At 42.3% G+C, this 23,238-nt stretch overlaps 1 protein-coding gene across 2 annotated transcripts; it reads left to right on the top strand.

Moving 5' to 3' along the window:
- Nucleotides 1-13,739: 13,739 nt before the first annotated feature.
- cfbl (complement factor b, like) lies at nucleotides 13,740-23,228 on the top strand. 2 transcript variants are annotated; one of them, XM_038965211.1, is made up of 18 exons: nucleotides 13,740-13,836; nucleotides 14,291-14,503; nucleotides 14,602-14,787; nucleotides 14,980-15,162; nucleotides 15,337-15,423; nucleotides 18,127-18,269; nucleotides 18,420-18,567; nucleotides 18,693-18,821; nucleotides 18,963-19,058; nucleotides 19,853-19,990; nucleotides 20,107-20,213; nucleotides 20,643-20,772; nucleotides 20,981-21,122; nucleotides 21,261-21,340; nucleotides 21,436-21,542; nucleotides 21,624-21,759; nucleotides 22,012-22,064; nucleotides 22,280-23,228. In XM_038965211.1, the coding sequence occupies exons 1-18, from the start codon at nucleotides 13,776-13,778 to the stop codon at nucleotides 22,460-22,462; spliced, it is 2,322 nt and encodes a 773-aa protein (XP_038821139.1). In that variant the 5' UTR covers nucleotides 13,740-13,775; the 3' UTR covers nucleotides 22,463-23,228. The 2 variants fall into 2 exon arrangements, with proteins under 2 accessions (XP_038821139.1, XP_038821138.1); XM_038965210.1 differs by having other exon boundaries at nucleotides 13,818-13,836; nucleotides 14,282-14,503.
- Nucleotides 23,229-23,238: the final 10 nt, after the last annotated feature.

Below are 23,238 nucleotides of genomic sequence, written 5' to 3'. Positions count from 1 at the left end.
TTCATATTTGATGGTGCACCTGAATATCATGGACACAAGGGGGCTGTCTGGTCGTTTGACTGGAAATACATGCTGTAATGTTATTATATAATAGGTTTATTTATCCCAGTGGGAACTGAGGTGTGGTATTCTAGGTAAACAAAGCAGTAAATAACAGCACAATTTCCACAGTAGGACTACATGGCAGATAGGCCCACAGTTTTCAAGACAAAGTCCCAAGAACCAGTGTGTATTTGTAGCATGGAATTTCCCATACAAGATGCATGATTTTGGCTTATCCTGCATCATTGAACATATACTATTGTAACCAGCAAGCTCTCGTTCCTTATTAGAAACACCGGCTCCATTCATGTTTTGTATATGCTAATACCACTTATCAAGAAGGAGAATATGGGTTCACAAAGAGTGAACTGGCCTGTGACTTAACACTTCAAAGGCCATGCAATGACCATGTTCAAAAACAAAAATCTGAAATACAGATGTAGGATCTTAATTTGAGCCAGTTTGCTACTGCAAGAAAATAATCCTGCAGCAACAGGAAATGTGAAGTATTATGTGTACTATAATTAATGGAAATGTTTGTAGTGGTTCAAGTCTGAAATGTGGTGGAAATTGTGGAAATTACAAACTTCCGAAGTGTTAAAAAGACCAGCCCTTTGTTAACAGTTTCAGCACCCCTGAACTATTAGTTAGTTGTACTTGCCCGACACCCCTTGTTTTTTTCACCTTAGTGGTACCTACTAGTCACCCCACTTTCTCAGCCAATCACAGTTTACCCTCCCCCTTTCTAGTCAGAAGGAGTGAGATCGCCTAGTGAGGTGTACAGCTGACATGTAGCCGCATCCAGTAGGGGGCAAAAGGGGCTTAGCCACCTCAGTTGAAACTTGTACCTCCCACTTTTAATTTTACGTCCCTATAGAAAAAGTCAATTGAAATTATTAAGTGACAGGTTGGCCCAAAATCTGTAGGCCATATCTCCAATGCACTGCGTCAGCACAATGGACAGAGCGCTCTGCAGTGTGTGTAAGGGGGCTATGGAAAGCCACTGGGGCGCAGGGTTTCCTTTAACTGGTAATTGCTTAAATAAATAAAAAGCCAATAAATAAAATTGTGTAGCAGGCCACATTTTCTGGGGCTGCCCTGCTGCTGAGGAGAGAAAGCAACAGAGGAGCCTTAGCCTAGGCTACTGTTGATTGCAATGATGGAGGTCTTTTTCATTTAAGTAAAACAAAAGTTTGAGAGTATGCCTATAGTGAAACGTCAATAAGGCAGGGCTATAGACGTATTTTGCGACCCTTTGACATCTGGCTGTGGGAATAAAAAAATATATTGCTTGCATTGGTGTGCAGGCAAATTCATTCACCTCACTAAAAACATACTCTTTTTTAGGAGACTAAAACCATAATTTGGTCAAACAGTAAAGTACATTATCCTCATGATTCCTTTAATGAACGTGTCTGCTTGCCTGCCGTTGTACCTGATTTGCTAGGGCCTACTGCTGTGTTGACTCTCTCTCATCCCTGGGAAAAAAGGCTCTTGGAGAAAGAAAAGTGTTCTGATTGTATAACATTTTAAAATCCAATTGCTGGGAAAACACAGCTTTCCTCTTGTCACAGATGGAGAGAGGATGTTCTCAGCTTTCTGTAGCTTTACCTTTAATTTCGCAACTCTCAATTATGAGCTCAATAGCAACTATTTTACAAAGATAGTTCATATGGATTTGAGATATGCACCGAGCAAAATGTGCATTGGCCATTGTGAGTGCATGGGCCTCATTGGAAGGTATGCTACAACTGCAATGTTCACTTATTCAGGTGCTGAAATAGCCACAAATATATACATCCTATGATATTAGATCACATAAAGATGCAGTCAAATTCCTCTCTATTGAAAAAATATATACAAAATAATAATTCAGGAGCCCTATTTTAACAGTAAAATATAACAACTATAGCATAATTGTCTACCCACACAATGCATGACAATCACTGGATTAGGTTGCACATAAAAATATTTAGAACCACAACATCACAAGATGATGAAATAACATATTTCCTTCAATACCATCTCAGTAGTCTATTACACTTTTTTATAAAAACACTGAATTACTTTATAACATTAGATTTTTAGAAAATGAACAACTAAGGAATAATTTTCCACTTCTCTCATTGACTTCTCAAACTCCAACCTCGTCCTGGTCTGTTTCGTTCCCCAAAAGTCTTCCGATGTTGCGCCTCTGGGTTTAGAAACTCTGTGTCTATTCTGTATATACTGGCCTATTTCAGCCATAGTTATGGTACTACTTTGAGACTGTTGTGGCTATAGAGAGCAATAGTAATAGTGTACTCTTGTATGCACTAACTCGTTGGACAAAGCCTATGGTTAAATTAATGGAGTTTTTGTAGGGTTTTTGGATAAACACAGAAAATATGGTCTGTGGTAAACACAGGTAAACACAGATCTTATACATTTTGTTCTATGAGAATATCTTCATCAGTGGACGTCACTCTTTGTGAATTTTGATGCATCTTTGTAATAAAAAACTATGCACATAAAGTCTTGTTTAACTGTCTCATATTATCTCATAGAACAAATGTATAAGATATCATAAGCCTGTGTTAACCTCTGACCTTATTTTCAGATTTTATAGAGTATCACAGTATGAGTCATAATACCCATAACACGTAGTGGTCAAACAATAACATAACATTAAGACACCACACACATACACACACACACACACTCACATATAGACAAACTTTCACACTCATTTATGCCAAAAGATTAAAGAAAGGAATAGATAACATTATAAATGAGACTCAAACAGGATTTATGAAGGGCCGTCACATAAGCTCTAACATTCGTTTAGTCTTGGACCTTATAGATTATTCAGATGCAATTGACTCAGATGCGGTTGTCCTATTTTTGGACTTCTGTAAAGCCTTTGACACAATTGAACATGAATTTCTCTTTAGGTCTCTTAAACTTTTGGGATTTGGTGAAAATGTTATTAAAGTAATTCGCATGTATTACAAAGATATAAATAGTTCTGTGCTACTAAACCTTAATACTTCCAAAAGATTCAGTATCAACCGAAGTGTACGACAGGGATGCCCAATTTCGCCATTTTTATTCATTTTGGTTGTGGAACTTCTATCTCTAGATATTCTGAATAATGCAAATTTGTATGGCTTAACCATTTTTAACAAAGAAATCAAAATGTCCCAACTGGCTGATGATACTACTCTTTTCTTAAGAGACAAAGCCCAGGTCGCACATGCCCTTAATGCTATAACTGCATTTTCTGTTGCATCAGGATTAATGCTGAATGTTTCTAAATGTGAAATCTTATGTTTATTTGACTCTGATGATAAAGAAATTGAAAATATTCCTGTAAAGGACTGTGTTAAATATTTAGGAATACATCTGTCAAAAAACCACTTAGTCAGACAACATTTGAATTTCTCTACTAAAAATATATTTAATAATTGGCTACAAAGAGATCTTTCTATACTTGGGAGAGTACTTCTGTCCAAGGCAGAGGGACTGTCTCGTTTTGTGTACCCCTCATTATTGTTATGTGTAAATCCTGCTACTTGTAAAGAGATCAATAAGACCTTTCTTGACTTCATCTGGAAAAATAAGTCTCACAAACTAAAAAAATCTGTCCTTTCTAACAAAAGAGCTGAAGGCGGTCTAGAAGTGTTGGATTTTGTTGACATAAATAACACTTTCAAGATAAACTGGTTGAAAAAATGTTTGATCAATAATGATTCAATATGGTATTTCATTCCAAATAATGTGTTTAATAAATTGGGAGGTCTTCAATTTTTACTGAAATGTAATTATATTCCTGAAAGTTTACCTGCTAAATTGGCTAGGTTTCACCAACAAGCTTTAATGGCCTGGAAAATATGTTTCCTGCACAATTTTTCCCTACATAAAGCTCTTTTGTGGAATAATTCAGACATAACTATAAGGAATAAGTCATTGTTCTACCCCAGCTGGCATGAGAGGAATATTGACTTTGTTCTTGATATTTTCGACAACAAGGGTAATATTCTCACATATGAACAATTTATAACATTGAAAGGGTTTCCAATACCTTTCAGAGAGTTTATTTCTGTGATCAAAGCCATTCCCAGTGGTCTAACTGCACTAATGAAAACTCATCTTAATTTTGGTAATGATCACAAAGTTTATCCAGAACTCAGATTGGAAGGTGTGGGCTTACTTGAGAGATCTTGTTGTAATAAATATATAAGACAAATTCTTAATTCACAAAACCAACTTACACCGAGAGGAAAGTTTTTCTGGAACATGCTTATTCCTGACTTTGTCTGGAAAAATGCATGGTTAAGGCCTTACAAATACTGTATACCAAACAAAGTTAAGGAAGTGCACTTCAAAATTTTACATAAGATATATCCATGTAATTCTATGTTATCCAAATTTGTGGCTATTGATGATATCTGCGTTTTCTGTGAAAAAGAAGGTGAGAATCTATCTCACTTGTTCTTTGAATGTAAATTTGTGTCAGAATTTTGGGAAAACCTTGCAAAATACTTATTTACCATTATGAACACTGCCAATGTTTTTGACATGAAATATATAATATGTTACTATTGCAATGATAACAAAACCACTGAAATGATTGTTCATTTTTTATTCTTGTTGCCAAATACTTCATACACAAACAAAAATTCCAAAATTCTATACTAAAATTACACATTTTTGATTGAATTTAACTATCTTATTAAAACTTTAACCCTAGTGAATAACAACAAAAATAACATCTTCATGAATCATTATAATATTTTTTTTTCAGAGTGAATACAATTGCACAAAAAAAAAAAAAATGGTATTATTTTATTGATATTTTTTGTATGTTTGAGTATTTTCTTGTTAATACCTGTGTTTTGTTTTGTTAGACATGTTTGAGGTAGCAATGTAAGTTGATTTTTGTATTATGAATAAAATAAAATAAAAAAAATAAAACATTTAAAACACTTTCAAACTCTTCACATACGCTGCTGCTACTCTTTTTATTATATATCCTGATTGCCTAGTCAATTTTACCCCTATCAACATGTACATATTACCTCAATTACATCAACTACCTCGTACCCCTGCACATTGATTGACTCAATACCGGTACTCCTTGTACAAAGCCTCGTTATTGATATTGTTGTTTTATTTAGTTACAATTTCCTTTTTTTATTGATTATTTTAAAATTTGTATTTTCTTTTTTGCAAATGTTTCTTACTTTTTTAACTCAGCATGGTTGGGAAAGGGCTCGTAAGTAAGCATTTCACGTTAAAGTCTGCACCTGTTTAATTAGATGCATGTGACAAATAAAGTTGTATTTGATTGATTTGATTTTTTATTTGAGATATCGTAGACTTGTTCTTGCTGAACAGACCTGTGGTGGCTGAACCCTATCCATTGGCAACTAATAGCTCTACTGGTGCCCGTTCTACATGGGTCCTCCCGGATCAGCCCGTTAGTATTTTATCAAGAAGCCTTTTCAAACGTCAAATACCTTACAAGTTACATTTCCTGCATTGTAGGAAAGTTCTCCTGCAAACGGGTGATCAAATGTAGATCATATATCTGCATGAATCCTGTATGAATTCAACTGCAGTTTAACAGAGGAATGATTGATCCGATAGACACATAGGTCTATTGGTGGTGATTGGGGCGAGTTAGCCTCATGCAATGTAAAGTGCTTTGAGTCTAAGAAGGAAAAAAAGCACTGCATAAAGGCAAATCATCATTTAATCATTACACTTTGGATGGAGCGCCAATGAATTACGGGAAATGCTGAAGTAGCCTATGTGTACTCTGGCTTGTTTACACTAGCCTTGTCTGTCAATTTACAGGACACAACTTGTTGTTTACCTTAAAGGGGAATGCCCAAAAAAAAAATCCCTTTTACTCATCTATGTTGTTTTGACATGGCAGGAGGACTTTAAGCCTATGATAATGTGAGATGATTAATAGTGACCCTAAACTGACCTGTCATAGAATAGTAGTGTGTTCGATGAAAGCTAGAGTATTTGTGACATCATCCAGCGAAAGCCCTTGTAATATCTGTTAAATTAAGAATGAGTTGCTGTATATACAGTAGCTGGGTCTTTTTTTGCCCTAAATTCTGTCCTCATCCTACGAAATACTGCTGAAGACTACCCCGGCTGTGAGTTGAAATTATTGTATATATTGTATGTAGACTTTGTGTAAATTCCTCTGTCTGTATTCTGTTTGTACATTTGTCTATTGCTTGCAGCACCAATCACAGAGTCAAATTCAGGGTATGCCTAAATGTACTTAGCAAATTAAAGTGATTCTGAACGGAGTTCCATTTCTTGGTTGTTACAAAACTGTAGCTCACTATAACCTTCATTATTCTGGTCAATCTATCCAATTTAGTAACTATGGCTTTCCTATTGTCACAGTTGCAGATGTGTAATACTGTGTCAGAAGTTTGAGAGAGAGATAATCCCTTATCAACCATACATCAGACTGAATTTACAGATGATTAACTTAATGACATGGTTAGGGACAATTCGAAATGTACTGGGGTGGGGGGGGGGGGGGGGGGCACAGGGAGGGTAGTGTGTGTTTTTATATGGGCACAGGGAGGTTAGTGTGTGTTTTTATATGGGCACAGGGAGGGTAGTGTGTTTTTAAATGGGCACAGGGAGGGTAGTGTGTGTTTTTATATGGGCACAGGGAGGGTAGTGCGTTTTTATATGGGCACAGGGAGGGTAGTGTGTGTTTTTATATGGGCACAGGGAGGGTAGTGTGTTTTTATATGGGCACAGGGAGGGTAGTGTGTTTTTATATGGGCACAGGGAGGGTAGTGTGTTTTTATATGGGCACAGGGAGGGTAGTGTGTTTTTATATGGGCACAGGGAGGGTAGTGTGTGTTTTTATATGGGCACAGGGAGGGTAGTGTGTGTTTTTATATGGGCACAGGGAGGGTAGAGTGTTTTTATATATGGGCACAGGGAGGGTAGTGCGTTTTTATATGGGCACAGGGAGGGTAGTGTGTGTTTTTATATGGGCACAGGGAGGGTAGTGTGTTTTTATATGGGCACAGGGAGGGTAGTGTGTGTTTTTATATGGGCACAGGGAGGGTAGTGCGTTTTTATATGGGCACAGGGAGGTTAGTGTGTGTTTTATATGGGCACAGGGAGGGTAGTGTGTTTTTATATGGGCACAGAGAGGTTAGTGTGTGTTTTTATATGGGCACAGGGAGGGTAGTGTGTTTTTATATGGGCACAGAGAGGTTAGTGTGTGTTTTTATATGGGCACAGGGAGGGTAGTGTGTTTTTATATATGGGCACAGGGAGGTTAGTGTGTGTTTTTATATGGGCACAGGGAGGGTAGTGTGTTTTTATATGGGCACAGGGAGGGTAGTGTGTTTTTATATGGGCACAGGGAGGGTAGTGTGTTTTTATATGGGCACAGGGAGGGTAGTGTGTTTTTATATGGGCACAGGGAGGGTAGTGTGTGTTTTTATATGGGCACAGGGAGGGTAGTGTGTGTTTTTATATGGGCACAGGGAGGGTAGAGTGTTTTTATATATGGGCACAGGGAGGGTAGTGCGTTTTTATATGGGCACAGGGAGGGTAGTGTGTGTTTTTATATGGGCACAGGGAGGGTAGTGTGTTTTTATATGGGCACAGGGAGGGTAGTGTGTGTTTTTATATGGGCACAGGGAGGGTAGTGCGTTTTTATATGGGCACAGGGAGGTTAGTGTGTGTTTTATATGGGCACAGGGAGGGTAGTGTGTTTTTATATGGGCACAGAGAGGTTAGTGTGTGTTTTTATATGGGCACAGGGAGGGTAGTGTGTTTTTATATGGGCACAGAGAGGTTAGTGTGTGTTTTTATATGGGCACAGGGAGGGTAGTGTGTTTTTATATATGGGCACAGGGAGGTTAGTGTGTGTTTTTATATGGGCACAGGGAGGGTAGTGTGTTTTTATATGGGCACAGGGAGGGTAGTGCGTTTTTTTTCCTGATTTACATTCGCCATTCTGCAGGTTTTACTATATAATGTCTTCCATATAGTCACATTTCCACTGGTGGAAAAAGTACTCAATTGTCATACGGCTGGCCATGCTTTCCACCTGGCTACCCCTACCCCGGTCAACAGCACTGCACCCCCCACAGCAACTCGCCCAAACCTTCCCCATTTCTCCTTCTCCCAAATCCAGTCAGCTGATGTTCTGAAAGAGCTGCAAAATCTGGACCCCTACAAATCAGCCGGGCTAGACAATCTGGACCCTTTCTTTCTAAAATTATCTGCCGAAATTGTTGCAACCCCTATTACTAGCCTGTTCAACATCTCTTTCGTGTCGTCTGAGATTCCCAAAGATTGGAAAGCTGCCGCGGTCATCCCCCTCTTCAAAGGGGGAGACACTCTTGACCCAAACTGCTACAGACCTATATCTATCCTACCCTGCCTTTCTAAGGTCTTCGAAAGCCAAGTCAACAAACAGATTACCGACCATTTCGAATCCCACCATACCTTCTCCGCTATGCAATCTGGTTTCAGAGCTGGTCATGGGTGCACCTCAGCCACGCTCAAGGTCCTAAACGATATCCTAACCGCCATCGATAAGAAACAATACTGTGCAGCCGTGTTCATTGACCTGGCCAAGGCTTTTGACTCTGTCAATCACCACATCCTCATCGGCAGACTCGATAGCCTTGGTTTCTCAAATGATTGCCTCGCCTGGTTCACCAACTACTCTGATAGAGTTCAGTGTGTCAAATCGGAGGGCCTGTTGTCCGGGCCTCTGGCAGTCTCTATGGGGGTGCCACAGGGTTCAATTCTTGGACCGACTCTCTTCTCTGTATACATCATTGATGTCGCTCTTGCTGCTGGTGAGTCTCTGATCCACCTCTACGCAGACGACACCATTCTGTATACTTCTGGCCCTTCTTTGGACACTGTGTTAACAACCCTCCAGACGAGCTTCAATGCCATACAACTCTCCTTCCGCGGCCTCCAATTGCTCTTAAATACAAGTAAAACTAAATGCATGCTCTTCAACCGATCGCTGCCTGCACCTGCCCGCCCGTCCAACATCACTACTCTGGACGGTTCTGACTTAGAATATGTGGACAACTACAAATACCTAGGTGTCTGGTTAGACTGTAAACTCTCCTTCCAGACTCACATCAAACATCTCCAATCCAAAGTTTAATCTAGAATTGGCTTCCTATTTCGCAACAAAGCATCCTTCACTCATGCTGCCAAACATACCCTTGTAAAACTGACCATCCTACCGATCCTCGACTTCGGCAATGTCATTTACAAAATAGCCTCCAATACCCTACTCAGCAAATTGGATGCAGTCTATCACGGTGCCATCTATTTTGTCACCAAAGCCCCATATACTACCCACCACTGCGACCTGTACGCTCTCGTTGGCTGGTCCTCGCTTCATACTCGTCGCCAAACCCACTGGCTCCAGGTCATCTACAAGACCCTGCTAGGTAAAGTCCCCCCTTATCTCAGCTCGCTGGTCACCATAGCAGCACCCACCTATAGCACACGCTCCAGCAGGTATATCTCTCTGGTCACCCCCAAAACCAATTCTTCCTTTGGCTGCCTCTCCTTCCAGTTCTCTGCTGCCAATGACTGGAACGAATTGCAAAAATCACTGAAGCTGGAGACTCATATCTCCCTCACTAGCTTTAAGCACCAGCTGTCAGAGCAGCTCACAGATTACTGCACATAGCCCATCTATAATTTTGCCCCAAACAACTACCTCTCCCCCTACTGTATTTATTTATTTATTTATTTAGCTCCTTTGGACCCCATTATTTCTATCTTTATTTTGCACATTCTTCCACTGCAAATCTACCATTCCAGTGTTTTACTTGCTATATTGTATTTACTTCACCACCATGGCCTTTTTTTTTTGCCTTTACCTCCCTTCTCACCTCATTTGCTCACATTGTATATACTTATTTTTTTTCTACTGTATTATTGACTGTATGTTTGTTTTACTCCATGTGTAACTCTGTGTTGTTGTATGTGTCGAACTACTTTGCTTTATCTTGGCCAGGTCGCAATTGTAAATGAGAACTTGTTCTCAACTTGCCTACCTGGTTAAATAAAGGTGAAATAAATAAATAAATGAGTAAAGTAAAGATACCTTAAAATATAAAATTACTCAAGTAAAAGCTTAAGTCACCCAGTAAAATACTACTTGAGTAAAAGTCTAAAAGTATTTAGTTTTAAATATACTTAAGTATCAAAGTATAAATAATTTCAAGTTCCTTAAATTAGGCAAACCAGACGAGACAATCTTAAAACATTTTTTATTGACGGATAGCCAGGGGCACACTGTAACGGCAGCCTTCCTCCTCTTCGTCTGAAGAGGAGGTGTAGCAGGGATCGGACCAAGACGCAGCGTAGCTCGTGTTCAACATGACTTTAATAAACAAGACGAAACTGTGAACACTTACAACTAACAAAATAACAAACGTGGCAAACCGAAACAGCCCTATCTGGTGCAGAGAAAACACAGAGACAGGAAACAACCACCCACAAAATCCCAACAAAACAAGCCACCTATATATGATTCCCAATCAGAGACAACACAAAACATCTGCCTCTGATTGAGAACCATATAAGGCCAAACATAGAAACAGACAAACTAGACACACAACATAGAATGCCCACCCAGCTCACGTCCTGACCAACACTAAAACAGGCACAACACACAAGAACTATGGTCAGAACGTGACAGTACCCCCCTCCTGAGCTGCGGACTCCGAACGCACCCCCTTAAAACTCTAGGGGAGGGTCTGGGTGGGCATCTGTCCGCGGTGGCGGCTCCGGCGCTGGACGAGGACACCACTCCACCACTGTCTTAGTCCCCCTCCTTAGCGTCCTTTGAGTGGCGACCCTCGCCGCCGACCTTGGCCTAGGAACCTTCACCAAGGTCCCCACAATACTGAGGAAACTACTCCGGACTGAGGGACAGCTCATGATAGAGAGGTAGCTTATAAACTGGAGGTAGCTCAGGACTGAGAGGTAGCTCCGGACGAATGGCAGCTCCGGACTGAATGGCGGCTCATGACTGGAGGGCGGCTCATGACTGGAGGGCGGCTCATGACTGGAGGGCGGCTCATGACTGGAGGGCGGCTCATGACTGGCGGGCGGCTCCTGACTGGCGGGCGGCTCCTGACTGGCGGGCGGCTCTGGCGGGCGGCTCCTGACTGGCGGGCGGCTCTGGCGGGCGGCTCCTGACTGGCGGGCGGCTCTGGCGGGCGGCTCCTGACTGGCGGGCGGCTCTGGCGGCTCCTGACTGGCGGGCGGCTCTGGCGGCTCCTGACTGGCGGGCGGCTCTGGCGGCTCCTGACTGGCGGGCGGCTCTGGCGGCTCCTGACTGGCGGGCGGCTCTGGCGGCTCCTGACTGGCGGGCGGCTCTGGCGGCTCCTGACTGGCGGGCGGCTCTGGCGGCTCCTGACTGGCGGGCGGCTCTGGCGGCTCCTGACTGGCGGGCGGCTCTGGCGGCTCCTGACTGGCTGGCGGCTCTGGCGGCTCCTGACTGGCTGGCGGCTCTGGCGGCTCCTGACTGGCTGGCGGCTCTGGCGGCTCCTGACTGGCTGGCGGCTCTGGCGGCTCCTGACTGGCTGGCGGCTCTGGCGGCTCCTGACTGGCTGGCGGCTCTGGCGGCTCCTGACTGGCTGGCGGCTCTGGCGGCTCCTGACTGGCTGGCGGCTCTGGCGGCTCCTGACTGGCTGGCGGCTCTGGCGGCTCCTGACTGGCTGGCGGCTCTGGCGGCTCCTGACTGGCTGGCGGCTCTGGCGGCTCCTGACTGGCTGGCGGCTCTGGCGGCTCCTGACTGGCTGGCGGCTCTGGCGGCTCCTGACTGGCTGGCGGCTCTGGCGGCTCCTGACTGGCTGGCGGCTCTGGCGGCTCCTGACTTGCTGGCGGCTCTGGCGGCTCCTGACTTGCTGGCGGCTCTGGCGGCTCCTGACTGGCTAGCGGCTCCTGACTGGCTGGCGGCTCTGGCGGCTCCTGACTGGCTGGCGGCTCTGGCGGCTCCTGACTGGCTGGCGGCTCTGGCGGCTCCTGACTGGCTGGCGGCTCTGGCGGCTCCTGACTGACGGATGGCTCTAGCAGTTCCTGACTGACGGACGGCTCTAGCGGCTCGGGACAGACGGACGGCTCTAGCGGCTCGGGACAGACGGACGGCTCTGACGGCGCTGGGCAGACGGACGGCCCTGACGGCGCTGGGCAGACGGACGGCTCAGACGGCGCTGGGCAGACGGACGGCTCAGATGGCGCTGGGCAGACGGACGGCTCAGATGGCGCTGGGCATACGGATGGCTCAGATGGCGCTGGGCAGACGGATGGCTCAGATGGCGCTGGGCAGGCAGGCAGCTCAGATGGCGCTGGGCAGGCAGGTAGCTCAGACGGCGCTGGGCAGGCAGGCAGCTCAGACGGCGCTGGGCAGGCAGGCAGCTCAGACGGCGCTGGGCAGGCAGGCAGCTCAGACCTGCTGAGGCGCACAGTAGGCCTGGTGGGTGTTGCCGGAACTGGTGGTACCGGTTTGTAGACACGCACCTCAAGGCTAGTGCAGGGAGCAGGAACAGTGCGTACAGGGCTCTGGAGACGCACAGGAGGCTTGGTGCGTGGTGCCGGAACTGGAGGTACCGGGCTGGAGACACGCACCACAGGGAGAGTGCGTGGAGGAGGAACAGAGTTCTGGAGACGCACAGGAAGCCTGGTGCGTGGTGTAGGCACTGGTGTTACTGGGCTGGAGCGAGGAGGTGGCGCCGGATATACCGGACCGTGAAAGCGTACAGGAGCTCTTAAGCACCGAGCCTGCCCAACCTTACCTGGTTGAATGATCCCCGTAGCCCGACCAGTGCGGGGTCGGGCTACGCATAACTGCATATCGATTACTTTGAGCGCTTATCAACATGTATTTTGTGTTTGGCGAGATTGACATACTCTACTTGATTGTGGCGTTGAAAAGGTAAACCGTGATGATAAGCGCTCAAAGTAATCGATATGTAGTTATGCGTTGCTTATTGGTTGTGTGTGGTTCATTGGCACAAAAACATGGTGGAAATTTCGTCGCATACATTTATATAATTATAAATCTAGTGTCAAAATTGTGAAAATCTGATTTCCCCCTAGCTGATCATTGTCTGCAGCCAGTGCCACAAAACCATGTGGTAGTGGAAATGTCGATATCCACGTTTATAACCACGTTTGCTACAGTTATTGTTATTCATGGTGGTAATCATTATTTTTGGAGTTAGGTTTATAAGGGGAGAGGGTATTTTTACGCTGGGGGTGTTTTAAAAAAAAGTTGTATTTACTGGAATTACCCACAGACAGTTGGAGAGCTGAGGCTAGGTTTACTTACTGGAATACACACTAAGACCTTTGACCTTTTTGGTCTAAGCTGTTGCAAAATAAGCTGTACTAGCTACGAGTGGTTTATCAAAGTATAAATCATTTTCATATAATAAAGCTGATAGATAATTCTCAGTCACAGGCTGGGATTTAAAAACCATATATATAAAAAAGTAGAAATATGGCAAGTATTTGGACATTTTGTGAGTGTGTGTTTGTTTCTCATTGTAGGTCATTGATCTTCTTTTATTTGACTTTAGGTTAACCAGTGACGGCAAGCTTTTAGCCATACCTTCCCCCTTGTCCTTCCTACCTTCTCCATATAAACATGCACCCTTCTGCAGATTGTTTTACTTCTGGACCTGTGAGCCACCATGGACTTTTCTGTTCTCTGGAGTTTGTCTGCAGCTCTGCTGATATGTCCTCTTTATATGGGTGAGTGCCTTGACATGGCTTTTACATTCAAACTGCTGTTGTTGGCTTTTCTTAACTTTTAGAAACATTTGTCCCATATGCTCCTGTGTTCTGGATAGTATAACAATGGATGGAAAATAAAATGTATGTACTCAACATAAATATTAGCCAAGAAGGATTTGCTTTTAACCACGTGTGTTGTTTTTGATAGGATTCACTGTCAGTACTTTTTGACTGGGTGTTCATCAAAGTGAGAATATCATAATATTCAACATAAATTATGATTAGGGTCTTAAAATTTACTCGTGTACCTACACACACATGTTCAGCTTTGACTCCATCCATTAGGGTTCTGTATACTATTTAGAATTCTGATGTGTTCTGGTATTCTAGCCAGAATCCCAACATGGCCCAGGCCATTCATACAGGCATGCACGTGTAAAATAAATGGACATTTCTCACACTGACCCCACAGGTGTAGGTGTTCTGTGTGCAGTCACCTGTAATGAGGAGAGTATGGGCATGGAAGGAGGTAGTTACACTCTCACTAGGAAGCTTGAGTATGGCAGCATTATGATATACCACTGTCCAGAAGGGTACTATCCACATCCTGCTTTAACTCGCGCGTGCCTGAAAAGCGGAACTTGGAAGCCACCACCACAAAGAAGACGTCTTCAACAGTGCAAAAGTAAGTGACGATGCCTGATATCTTCCACGAAGACAGTATTTGAAATAAGAGAAATGCTACTGAAACCGGACCATCCATTTTGTTTTCTTCTTCTTTAGTGATCGAATGCCCCAACCCCTTGGTTTTAGAAAGTGGTTCTGTCTTGCCTGTACAATCGCAGTATTTTGTCAACAATAAGACCACGTATGAGTGTTATTCGGGATACTCACTGCGCGGCTCAGCCTCCCGTGTGTGCCAAACCAATGGGAAGTGGAGTGGGGGCACACCCATATGCAGCCGTGACTGTGAGTAGCAAACCGTCATCTGTCTCTCAGTCTTTCTCCTCAGGACCCTCTGGTCGGAATGACACATTATAAATGGCGTTCAGTGCCACAGCCTACACAATAACTCCCTATGCAGCATGCTATACTCTCCCTGCCTCCCTGACACCCTCCCTCTCCATTTCTCTCTGACTTTCTCCCACCGTTCTCTTACAGCAGGAGGTGAAGATCGCTGTGCTGACCCTGGGATTCCAGCAGGTGCTAGGAGGTCTGGTTCCAGTTTTGGCATTGACGACAAATTGTCTTACCGCTGTGACGACAGCTTACATTTGTTGGGGTCAAAGACGCGTGTATGTCAAGAGAATGGCCAATGGACTGGGACTGAGCCTAAATGTTACTGTAAGTCCCAGAAAGACACCCAAAACAATAACAGTTTTCCAAGCAACACAACGCAGTAACGACTAGTCCATTGCTCAAAGATGCCAAAAGATTGTCATGTACAGTCCAATGTCATAGACTGTGAAAAATAAAGATTTATCCTGTGGTTGTCTGGTTCTTTTGTTATTGTTGCAGACAAACACACGTATGACACTGCACTGGAGATCACGGAGGCCTTCGGCAGTGCCATCAGAGAGAGCCTTCAGCTGGCAGCGCCCATTGGTAGGTCTTAACAACTAATATATCATCAATTGTTTATTTGTTGAAGTCTTTATTCCATTATCACCATAACTTTATCAGTATACAGTGCATTCAGAAAGTATTCAGACCCCTTCACTTTTTCCACATTTTGTTACGTTACAGCCTTATTCTAAAATAGATTAAATTGTTGTTTTTCCTCATTATTCTACACCCAATACATCATAATGACAGAGCAAAAACAGTTTATAATTTTTTTTCAAATGTATTACACATAAACATAAATATCACATCATTATTCAAACCGTTTACTCAGTACTTTGTTGAAGCTCCTTTGGCAGTGATTACAGCCTTGAGTCTTCTTGGATATGACACTACAAGCTTGGCACAACTGTATTTGGGGAGTTTCACCCATTCTTCTCTGCAGATCTTCTCAAGCTCTGTCAGGTTGGATGTGGAGCGTCTCTGCACAGCTATTTTCAGGGCTCTCCAGAGATGTTAGATCAGGTTCAAGTCCGGGCTCTGGCTGGGCCACTCAAGGATATTCAGAGACTTGTCCCGAAGCCACTTCTGCATTCTCTTAGCTGTGTGCTTAGGGTCATTGTCCTGTTGGAAGGTGAACCTTCGCCCCAGTCTAAAGGTCCTGAGCGCTCTGGATCATGTTCTCATCAAGGATCACTCTGTACTTTGCTCCGTTCATCTTTCCCTCGAGCTTAACTAGTCTCCCAGTCCCTGCCGCTGAAAAACATCCCCACAGCATGATGCTGCCACACCATGCTTCATTGTGACAGTTGGCATTCAGGCCAAAGAGCTCAATCTTGGTTTCATCAGACCAGAGATTCTTGTTTCTCATGGTCTAAGAGTCTTTAGGTGCCTTTTGGCCAACTCCAAGCGGGCTGTGCCTTTTACTGAGGAGTGGCTTCCGTCTGGCCACTCTATCATAAAGGCCTGATTGGTGAAGTGCTGCAGAGATGGTTGTCCTTCTGGAAGGTTCTCCCATCTCCACAGAGCTCTGTCAGAGTGACCATCAGGTTCTTGGTCACCTCCCTGATCAAGGCTCTTCTCCCCCGATTGCTCAGTTTGGGTGGGCGGCCAGCTCTAGGGAGAGTCTTGGTGGTTCCAAACTTCTTCCATTTAAGAAAGCCACCGTGTTCTTGGGGACCTTCAATGCTGCAGACATTTTTTGGTACCCTTCCCCAGATCTGTGCCTCAGCACAATCCTGTCTCAGAGCTCTACGGACAATTCCGTCGACCTCATGGCTTGGTTTTTGCTCTGACATGCACGGTCAACTGTGGCACCTTATATAGACAGTAGTGTGCCTTTCCAAATCATGTCCAGTCAATTGAATTTACCACAGGAGGACTCCAATCAAGTTGTAAAAACATCTCAAGGATGATCAACGGAAACAGGATGCACCTGAGCTCAATTTCGAGTCTCATAGCAAAGGGTCTGAATACTTATGTACAGTTGAAGTCAGAAGTTTACACACACTTAGGTTGGAGTCATTAAAACTCGTTTTTCAGGTATAAAAGCATCTGTATCCACAGAAAAACAAGTCCTATATCGACATAACCTTAAAGGCCGCTCAGCAAGGAAGAAGCCACTGCTCCAAAACTGCCATAAAAAAGCCAGACTCGGGTTAGCAACTGCACATGGGGACAAAGCTTGTACTTTTTGGAGAAATGTCCTCTGGTCTGATGTAACAAAAATATAACTGTTTGGCCATAATGGCCATTGTTATGCTTGGAGGAAAAAGTGGGAGGCTTGCAAGCCGAAGAACACCACCCCAACCGTGAAGCACGGGGGTGGCAGCATCATGTTGTGGGGGTGCTTTGCTGCAGGAGGGACTGGTGCACTTCACAAAATAGATGGCATCATGAGGTAGGAAAATTATGTGGATATATTGAAGCAACATCTCAAGACATCAGTCAGGAAGTTAAAGCTTGGTCACAAATGGGTCTTCCAAGTGGACAATGACCCCAAGCATACTTCCAAAGTTGTGGCAAAATGGCTTAAGGACAACAAAGTCAAGGTATTGGAGTGGCCATCACAAAGCCCGGACCTCAATCCTATAGAAAATTTGTGGGCAGAACTGAAAAAGGAAAGCGAGCAAAGAGACCTACAAACCTGACTCCGTTACACCAGCACTGTCAGGGGGAATGGGCCAAAATTCACCCAATTTATTGTGGGAAGCTTGTGGAAGGCTACCCAAAACGTTTGACCCAAGTTAAACAACTTAAAGGCAATGCTACCAGATACACTCAATTAGTATGTAAACTTCTGACCCACTGGGAATGTGATGAAAGAAATAAAAGCTGAAATAAATCATTCTCTCTACTATTATTCTGACATTTCACATTCTTAAAATAAAGTGGTGAGCCTAACTGACCTAAGATAGGGAATTTTTACTCGGATTAAATGTCAGGAATTGTGAAAAACTGACTTCAACTGTAAATAAGGTATTTCTGTTTTTTATTTTTCATACATTTGCAACCATTTCTAAAAACCTGTTTTCGCTTTGTTATTATGTGTGTAGATTGATGAGGAACTGTTTTTATTTAATCCATTTTAGAATAAGGCTGTAACGTAACAAAATGTGGAAAAAAGGAAAGGGGTCTGAATACTTTCCAAATGCACTGTATTTGCCAAACCTTTCACATATCCTCAAATATCCTCCTTTTCCACCTGTGATTGTCAAAGTAAGATATCCTGCTGGTGCCTTTCAGATGACACAGATCAGGAAGGAAAGAAGATCACAATAGATAAAGCTGGAAAGCTTAACATGTACATTGCTATGGACATATCTGACAGCATTGCGGAGAATGAGTTTGACAAAGCAAGAAATGCTGTCAAGAAACTTATCACAAAGGTATGTCACAAGTCACTCACAAAGTATGTTATGTAGCTGATAGAAATGTCTGACAATATGGAATCAGTTATTGGTTTACCACAGTATTCCTCTCACATTCTTTGACAGATCATTAAACATTATCCTGTTTTGTGTCTTCACCTTTCACAGGTTAGCTCCTTTTCAGTCAGCCCAAATTACGAAATCCTTTTCTTTGCTTCTGATGTATTAGAGGTTGTCAACATAATAGATTTTTCTGGAGATAAAAGAAAACCACTTGAGAAAGTCTTGGAGGACTTGGACAACTTTAAATATGATGGTGAGCAAAACATTTACCATATATGTACTTACATCATCATTGCCCAAACAATACACTTATCCAGTGGCTAGGTCAAATGTAATGTGACAGTGTGTTTATGTGTGTGCGCGTGCACTTTTTCACAGCTAGAGATAATGTTGGGACCAATCTCAACCTTGCATTTAAAACCATCCTGGAACGCATGGCTATCCAAAAACTACGAAATGAAAAGCTATTCACGGAGGTCCACCATGTCCTCATCTTTTTCACAGATGGTACTGTATTGCTATTATTCATGTATATTTGTATGGAAAGTACTTGAATGTATTGCAGTTCGTAGCTTCTTTTTTTTTTTTTAAGCTTTTGTTCACCTTTGGTCAGCTCAGTAATAATCCCTTGAATCTCTTTACTTGCAGGTGCTTACAACATGGGGGGTAGCCCTGAAAACACAGTAGCCAAAATTAGGGAATCGGTGTACATGAATAACAAGACAGAACGGGATAAATATCTTGGTGAGGTCAAAACCTTTGTGTGGTCATAACATTTAACAACAACCTGACATTCTACTCTCAACTATTCTCCTCAGATCAATTTACTCCAAAAATATTTTAGGAACTGTCACGATCGTTGGAATAAATGGACCAAGGCGCAGCGTGCGTAGAGTTCCACGTTTTAATAAATGAAACTCACCAAAAACAATACCGAACAAACAAACGTGACATAAATGCAGTGTTCACAGGCACTACACAAAAACAAGATCCCACAAACAACAGGTGGGAAAAGGCTGCCTAAATATGATCCCCAATCAGAGACAACGATAGACAGCTGCCTCTGATTGGGAACCATACCAGGCCAACAAAGAAATAGAAAACATAGATTGCCCACCCTAGTCACACCCTGACCTAACCAAATAGAGAATTAAAAGGATCTCTAAGGTCAGGGCGTGACAGGAACTGTCGGGATCTTAACTTACTGTTCCGAGTTAAAATAGTAGAATACACAAGGTGGAATTTGTTTGTGCATCAGCAGTTTCTCTTGTTATGTCAGTCACTGATAGTCAATTAGCCCACCCCCAATAAAGTTGCCCATTCATGGAGGCTTTCTAACTATAGACTGAGCAAGGCCTAAAACACACACACACACAACAGTTTGCTCAGGAATAAATCAACCATTTTTGAACAATGATTTGTGGCACTCAGCACTGTACAATATTCTAATTCAAGCCAGCTATCGTCTCAAGTAGGTTACCGTTCTTGATTCATCTCATGCCTAATGTTTTTGGCACTTCCTCTTGTTTTTTTTTTAGATGTTTATGTTTTTGGTGTCGGAAGTGAAATTTTTGATGAAGATATCGTGCCACTAGTGACAAAAAGGAACGGCGAGAGCCATTATTTTAAAGTAAAGAATGCTGTTGAATTGGAAAAAACCTTTGATAAGATAATTGGTAAGAGTCTTAATTAAACAACAATATAGAAGAATGTGTAGATTTCTATGCATGGATATTATTCTGTATTTGTGTCTTTGTATCAGTGTGTTGAGTCACCTCTCTCCTCCACATAGATGAAAGCCAGGTTGTGAGTTTATGCGGACTCCATAGAAACTATGATGACACTACCCCAAACACCATACGGCAAAGATACCCCTGGATGGCACGGATTGACAACACAGTAACAACACAGTGCCTGATTTTCACCCTTGATTATTTCATCAATGACCCAGTGGCCTTTCTTCATGTTCAGATTTGATTTAGTGTGCACTGTCATTACCAAAACATGACAGATATACTAACTTATAATTGATTCGATTTCATTTAAATGATCATATTTAAGTTAGAATTTGATCGCTAACAGTATACAGTAGACCTCGCCTGTCATTTAAGTCCTGAATTCAATTATCACTCGTAGTGTGTTTCTGCAATGCTTCAGGTTATTTGTGCTATGGGAGTGATAAATGGCTGACACACACCTCCCATACTCTCTCATCCCAGTGCACAAAAAAATGAAATCCTGTTGACATTTAAATTAGATATTGATGCAAATGCCTGCTTGTTGTCATTTACTGTATGTATGTTCAACCTCTCTCTCCTGATACCATAGCATGAGGATGGAACAGCTAGTAAATGCATGGGGTCTATTGTTTCTCGCCGCTTCATCTTGACTGCTGCTCACTGCTTCAAGTTCGAAGACAATGCAGACAATATCCGTGTTACGATTGGGGCAAATCAAGGTATAACCAGCCCCCCCCCCTTCAAAAACATTTGCACTTACACCTAAACAATTTTTTGTTGTTGAATAATCTTGTTTTTTCAAGTGATTATCATCATTACCAGGAAATCTGTCCGAATGCCACATTTACTTGAACAAGTAACCTGGTGATATTGTAAATTGTAAGCAATAGGTTTGTTGAATTACACTCTAGTCCTGCCTCTTAACAGTTGTAAAGGGAGCATCACGTATAATATTACATCCTGATTATAATATCAACGGTAAAAAGGATGACGGGATAAAGGAGTTCTATGATTACGACGTAGCTCTCATCGAACTGAAGGATGATGTAAATTTCTCTATCGACATAAGGTAAGACTTCTGATATTATGCTGAAGGTAACCAGATTGAATATGATGACACAGCCCTTCAGATCTGAATCATCTCTGTAGTAACCTGTGAAGCACACGTTGTTTCCTTTACGCATTCTTGCTTTACTGTGTTCCTCAGACCAATTTGCATCCCTTGCACCAAGGAAACAAGTGGCGCTTTAAGACTGGTAGGAGAGGCTATCACCTGCAAGCAACAAGGTACAGTTACAGCACACATAGCCTATTCACCAGGATACACAAGGTTCATCTAGGCACTGTATGTTGCCTTGCCTCATATAGTGTTCTCCTTGCAGAACAGCTATTGTTCAAAAATCCATTAGAAGAAGTCAGTTTCATTTCATATGATAAGGAGGAACAAATGGATCAACGTAGCGATGCCAAACTAAAGCTTCAGGATCAGGTGAGTGCTTGTATGATGTCTGACCACACACACCAATGGATGATGCCCATATGTGCGCCTCTCATATATTTTTCTCTTTAGTTGAGGGACAATTGTATCGAACCGGCTGCTACTCAGGTAGAAGGCATAACACCACTTAATCTAAAGGATGTTGTGACTGATAACTTCCTGTGCACGGGTGGGAGACAACCTACTAGAGATAATGTTGCCTGCAAAGGTATGTTAACAGTTCATGGAACATTAGATGAGGCACTCACTGTTTGTTTATATCTGTTCTCAATGTAACGCGAACCTTATGATTTGAATTAGTATTATTGTAATAGAAGTATTGTAACTTGTTAAAGATGAAAAGGGTTCTCTATTACTTTGTCTTACCTTTTCATTTGTTTGTATGTGTGTACTTGTATGTGTGTGTACTTGTATGTGTGTGTGTGTGTGTGTGTGTGTGTGTGTGTGTGTGTGTGTGCAGGTGACTCCGGTGGAGCTGTGTTTAAGGACTATGATGAATACCGCACCATCCAGGTGAGACATTCTGGTCATATCTACAGTACATACAGCAGATAGAAAATTGGCACTTTGCTAGAGCCTGTTTATCTACTTTCCACATACTTTTTGCGCTTTCCTTTTTTCTACAATGATTCCATATTTATTTCTGTAAAATGTATTTGCAAACCTCTGGGGTCTTCGTAATCTACAGGTAATTAGTACTGTACTGACACCTCTTCCATTCTTCATAGGTTGGAGTGATCAGCTGGGGAACCGAGGACCTGTGCCCTGGTGGTAACAGTGATTTCAAACAGGAGTCGAGCGAAAAGTCCAGAGATTTCCACATCAACCTCTTTAAAGTTGTGCCGTTTCTGAAGAAGTATTTGGGGGATGAGAAACAAGATTATCAACCTCTTCAGTTTTTAGAGAATTGAAGAGTTTAATTCCAAAACGCTCTATTTTCAGAAATGTTGGTTAAGTAGCTTTTATTGTTTAAAGAACTTATACAAGAGATTGGTGTGGTGTGTTTTTTCACTCTAATTATGGCATGGGGTTATTCAATGACAGATGTATTTGTTTCAAATCTATCATTTGATGGTTTCATTTCAGAGAGACAAATGATCATGTTTTTTGGGCAAAACATTTTTTTTTTTACACAGTTAAATGTAACACAAGAACTGTACAAATGAAACATTTGTAACATCAATATGAAAAAAAAGATTCAATACAGTAATATGAGATCTATATGTAAAACATTTACATTTAGTGGATGCTCATATCCATAGTGACTCAGTCATCTCAAGATAGCTGTGAGACAACCACATAGCATAGTTATATTGAGTAAACAAACATTCCATTCCAACTAAACAATGGATATATACTGTAGCTTTTTGCAAAACACCACATTTTAATACACATCTACAATCTATTAATAAAAAAATCTATTTTACACACACATGAAAGTACCCATAAGCAATCATTTCTAGTGAAAAAAACACAAATGTGAAAAATATGTATACAGCGTTTTAGAAATAGAAACCGTGATAAAGATGTCTTAACAAAAGTTGATTTACAATCATGTATCTACTGCACTGAACAGACACGTCTTACAAAAATAGGTTGTTGAATCGATCTCTAGTTATCAATGAAAGTGTGTTCTTAACTAATGATAATTAATAAAACTCATTACCTGAACTTGAAGCATTTCCTT

This window comes from Salvelinus namaycush, chromosome 26 (genome assembly GCF_016432855.1).
Source record: "Salvelinus namaycush isolate Seneca chromosome 26, SaNama_1.0, whole genome shotgun sequence".
NCBI lineage: Eukaryota > Metazoa > Chordata > Actinopteri > Salmoniformes > Salmonidae > Salvelinus > Salvelinus namaycush.
This window is presented reverse-complemented; position numbering and strand designations above follow the sequence as displayed.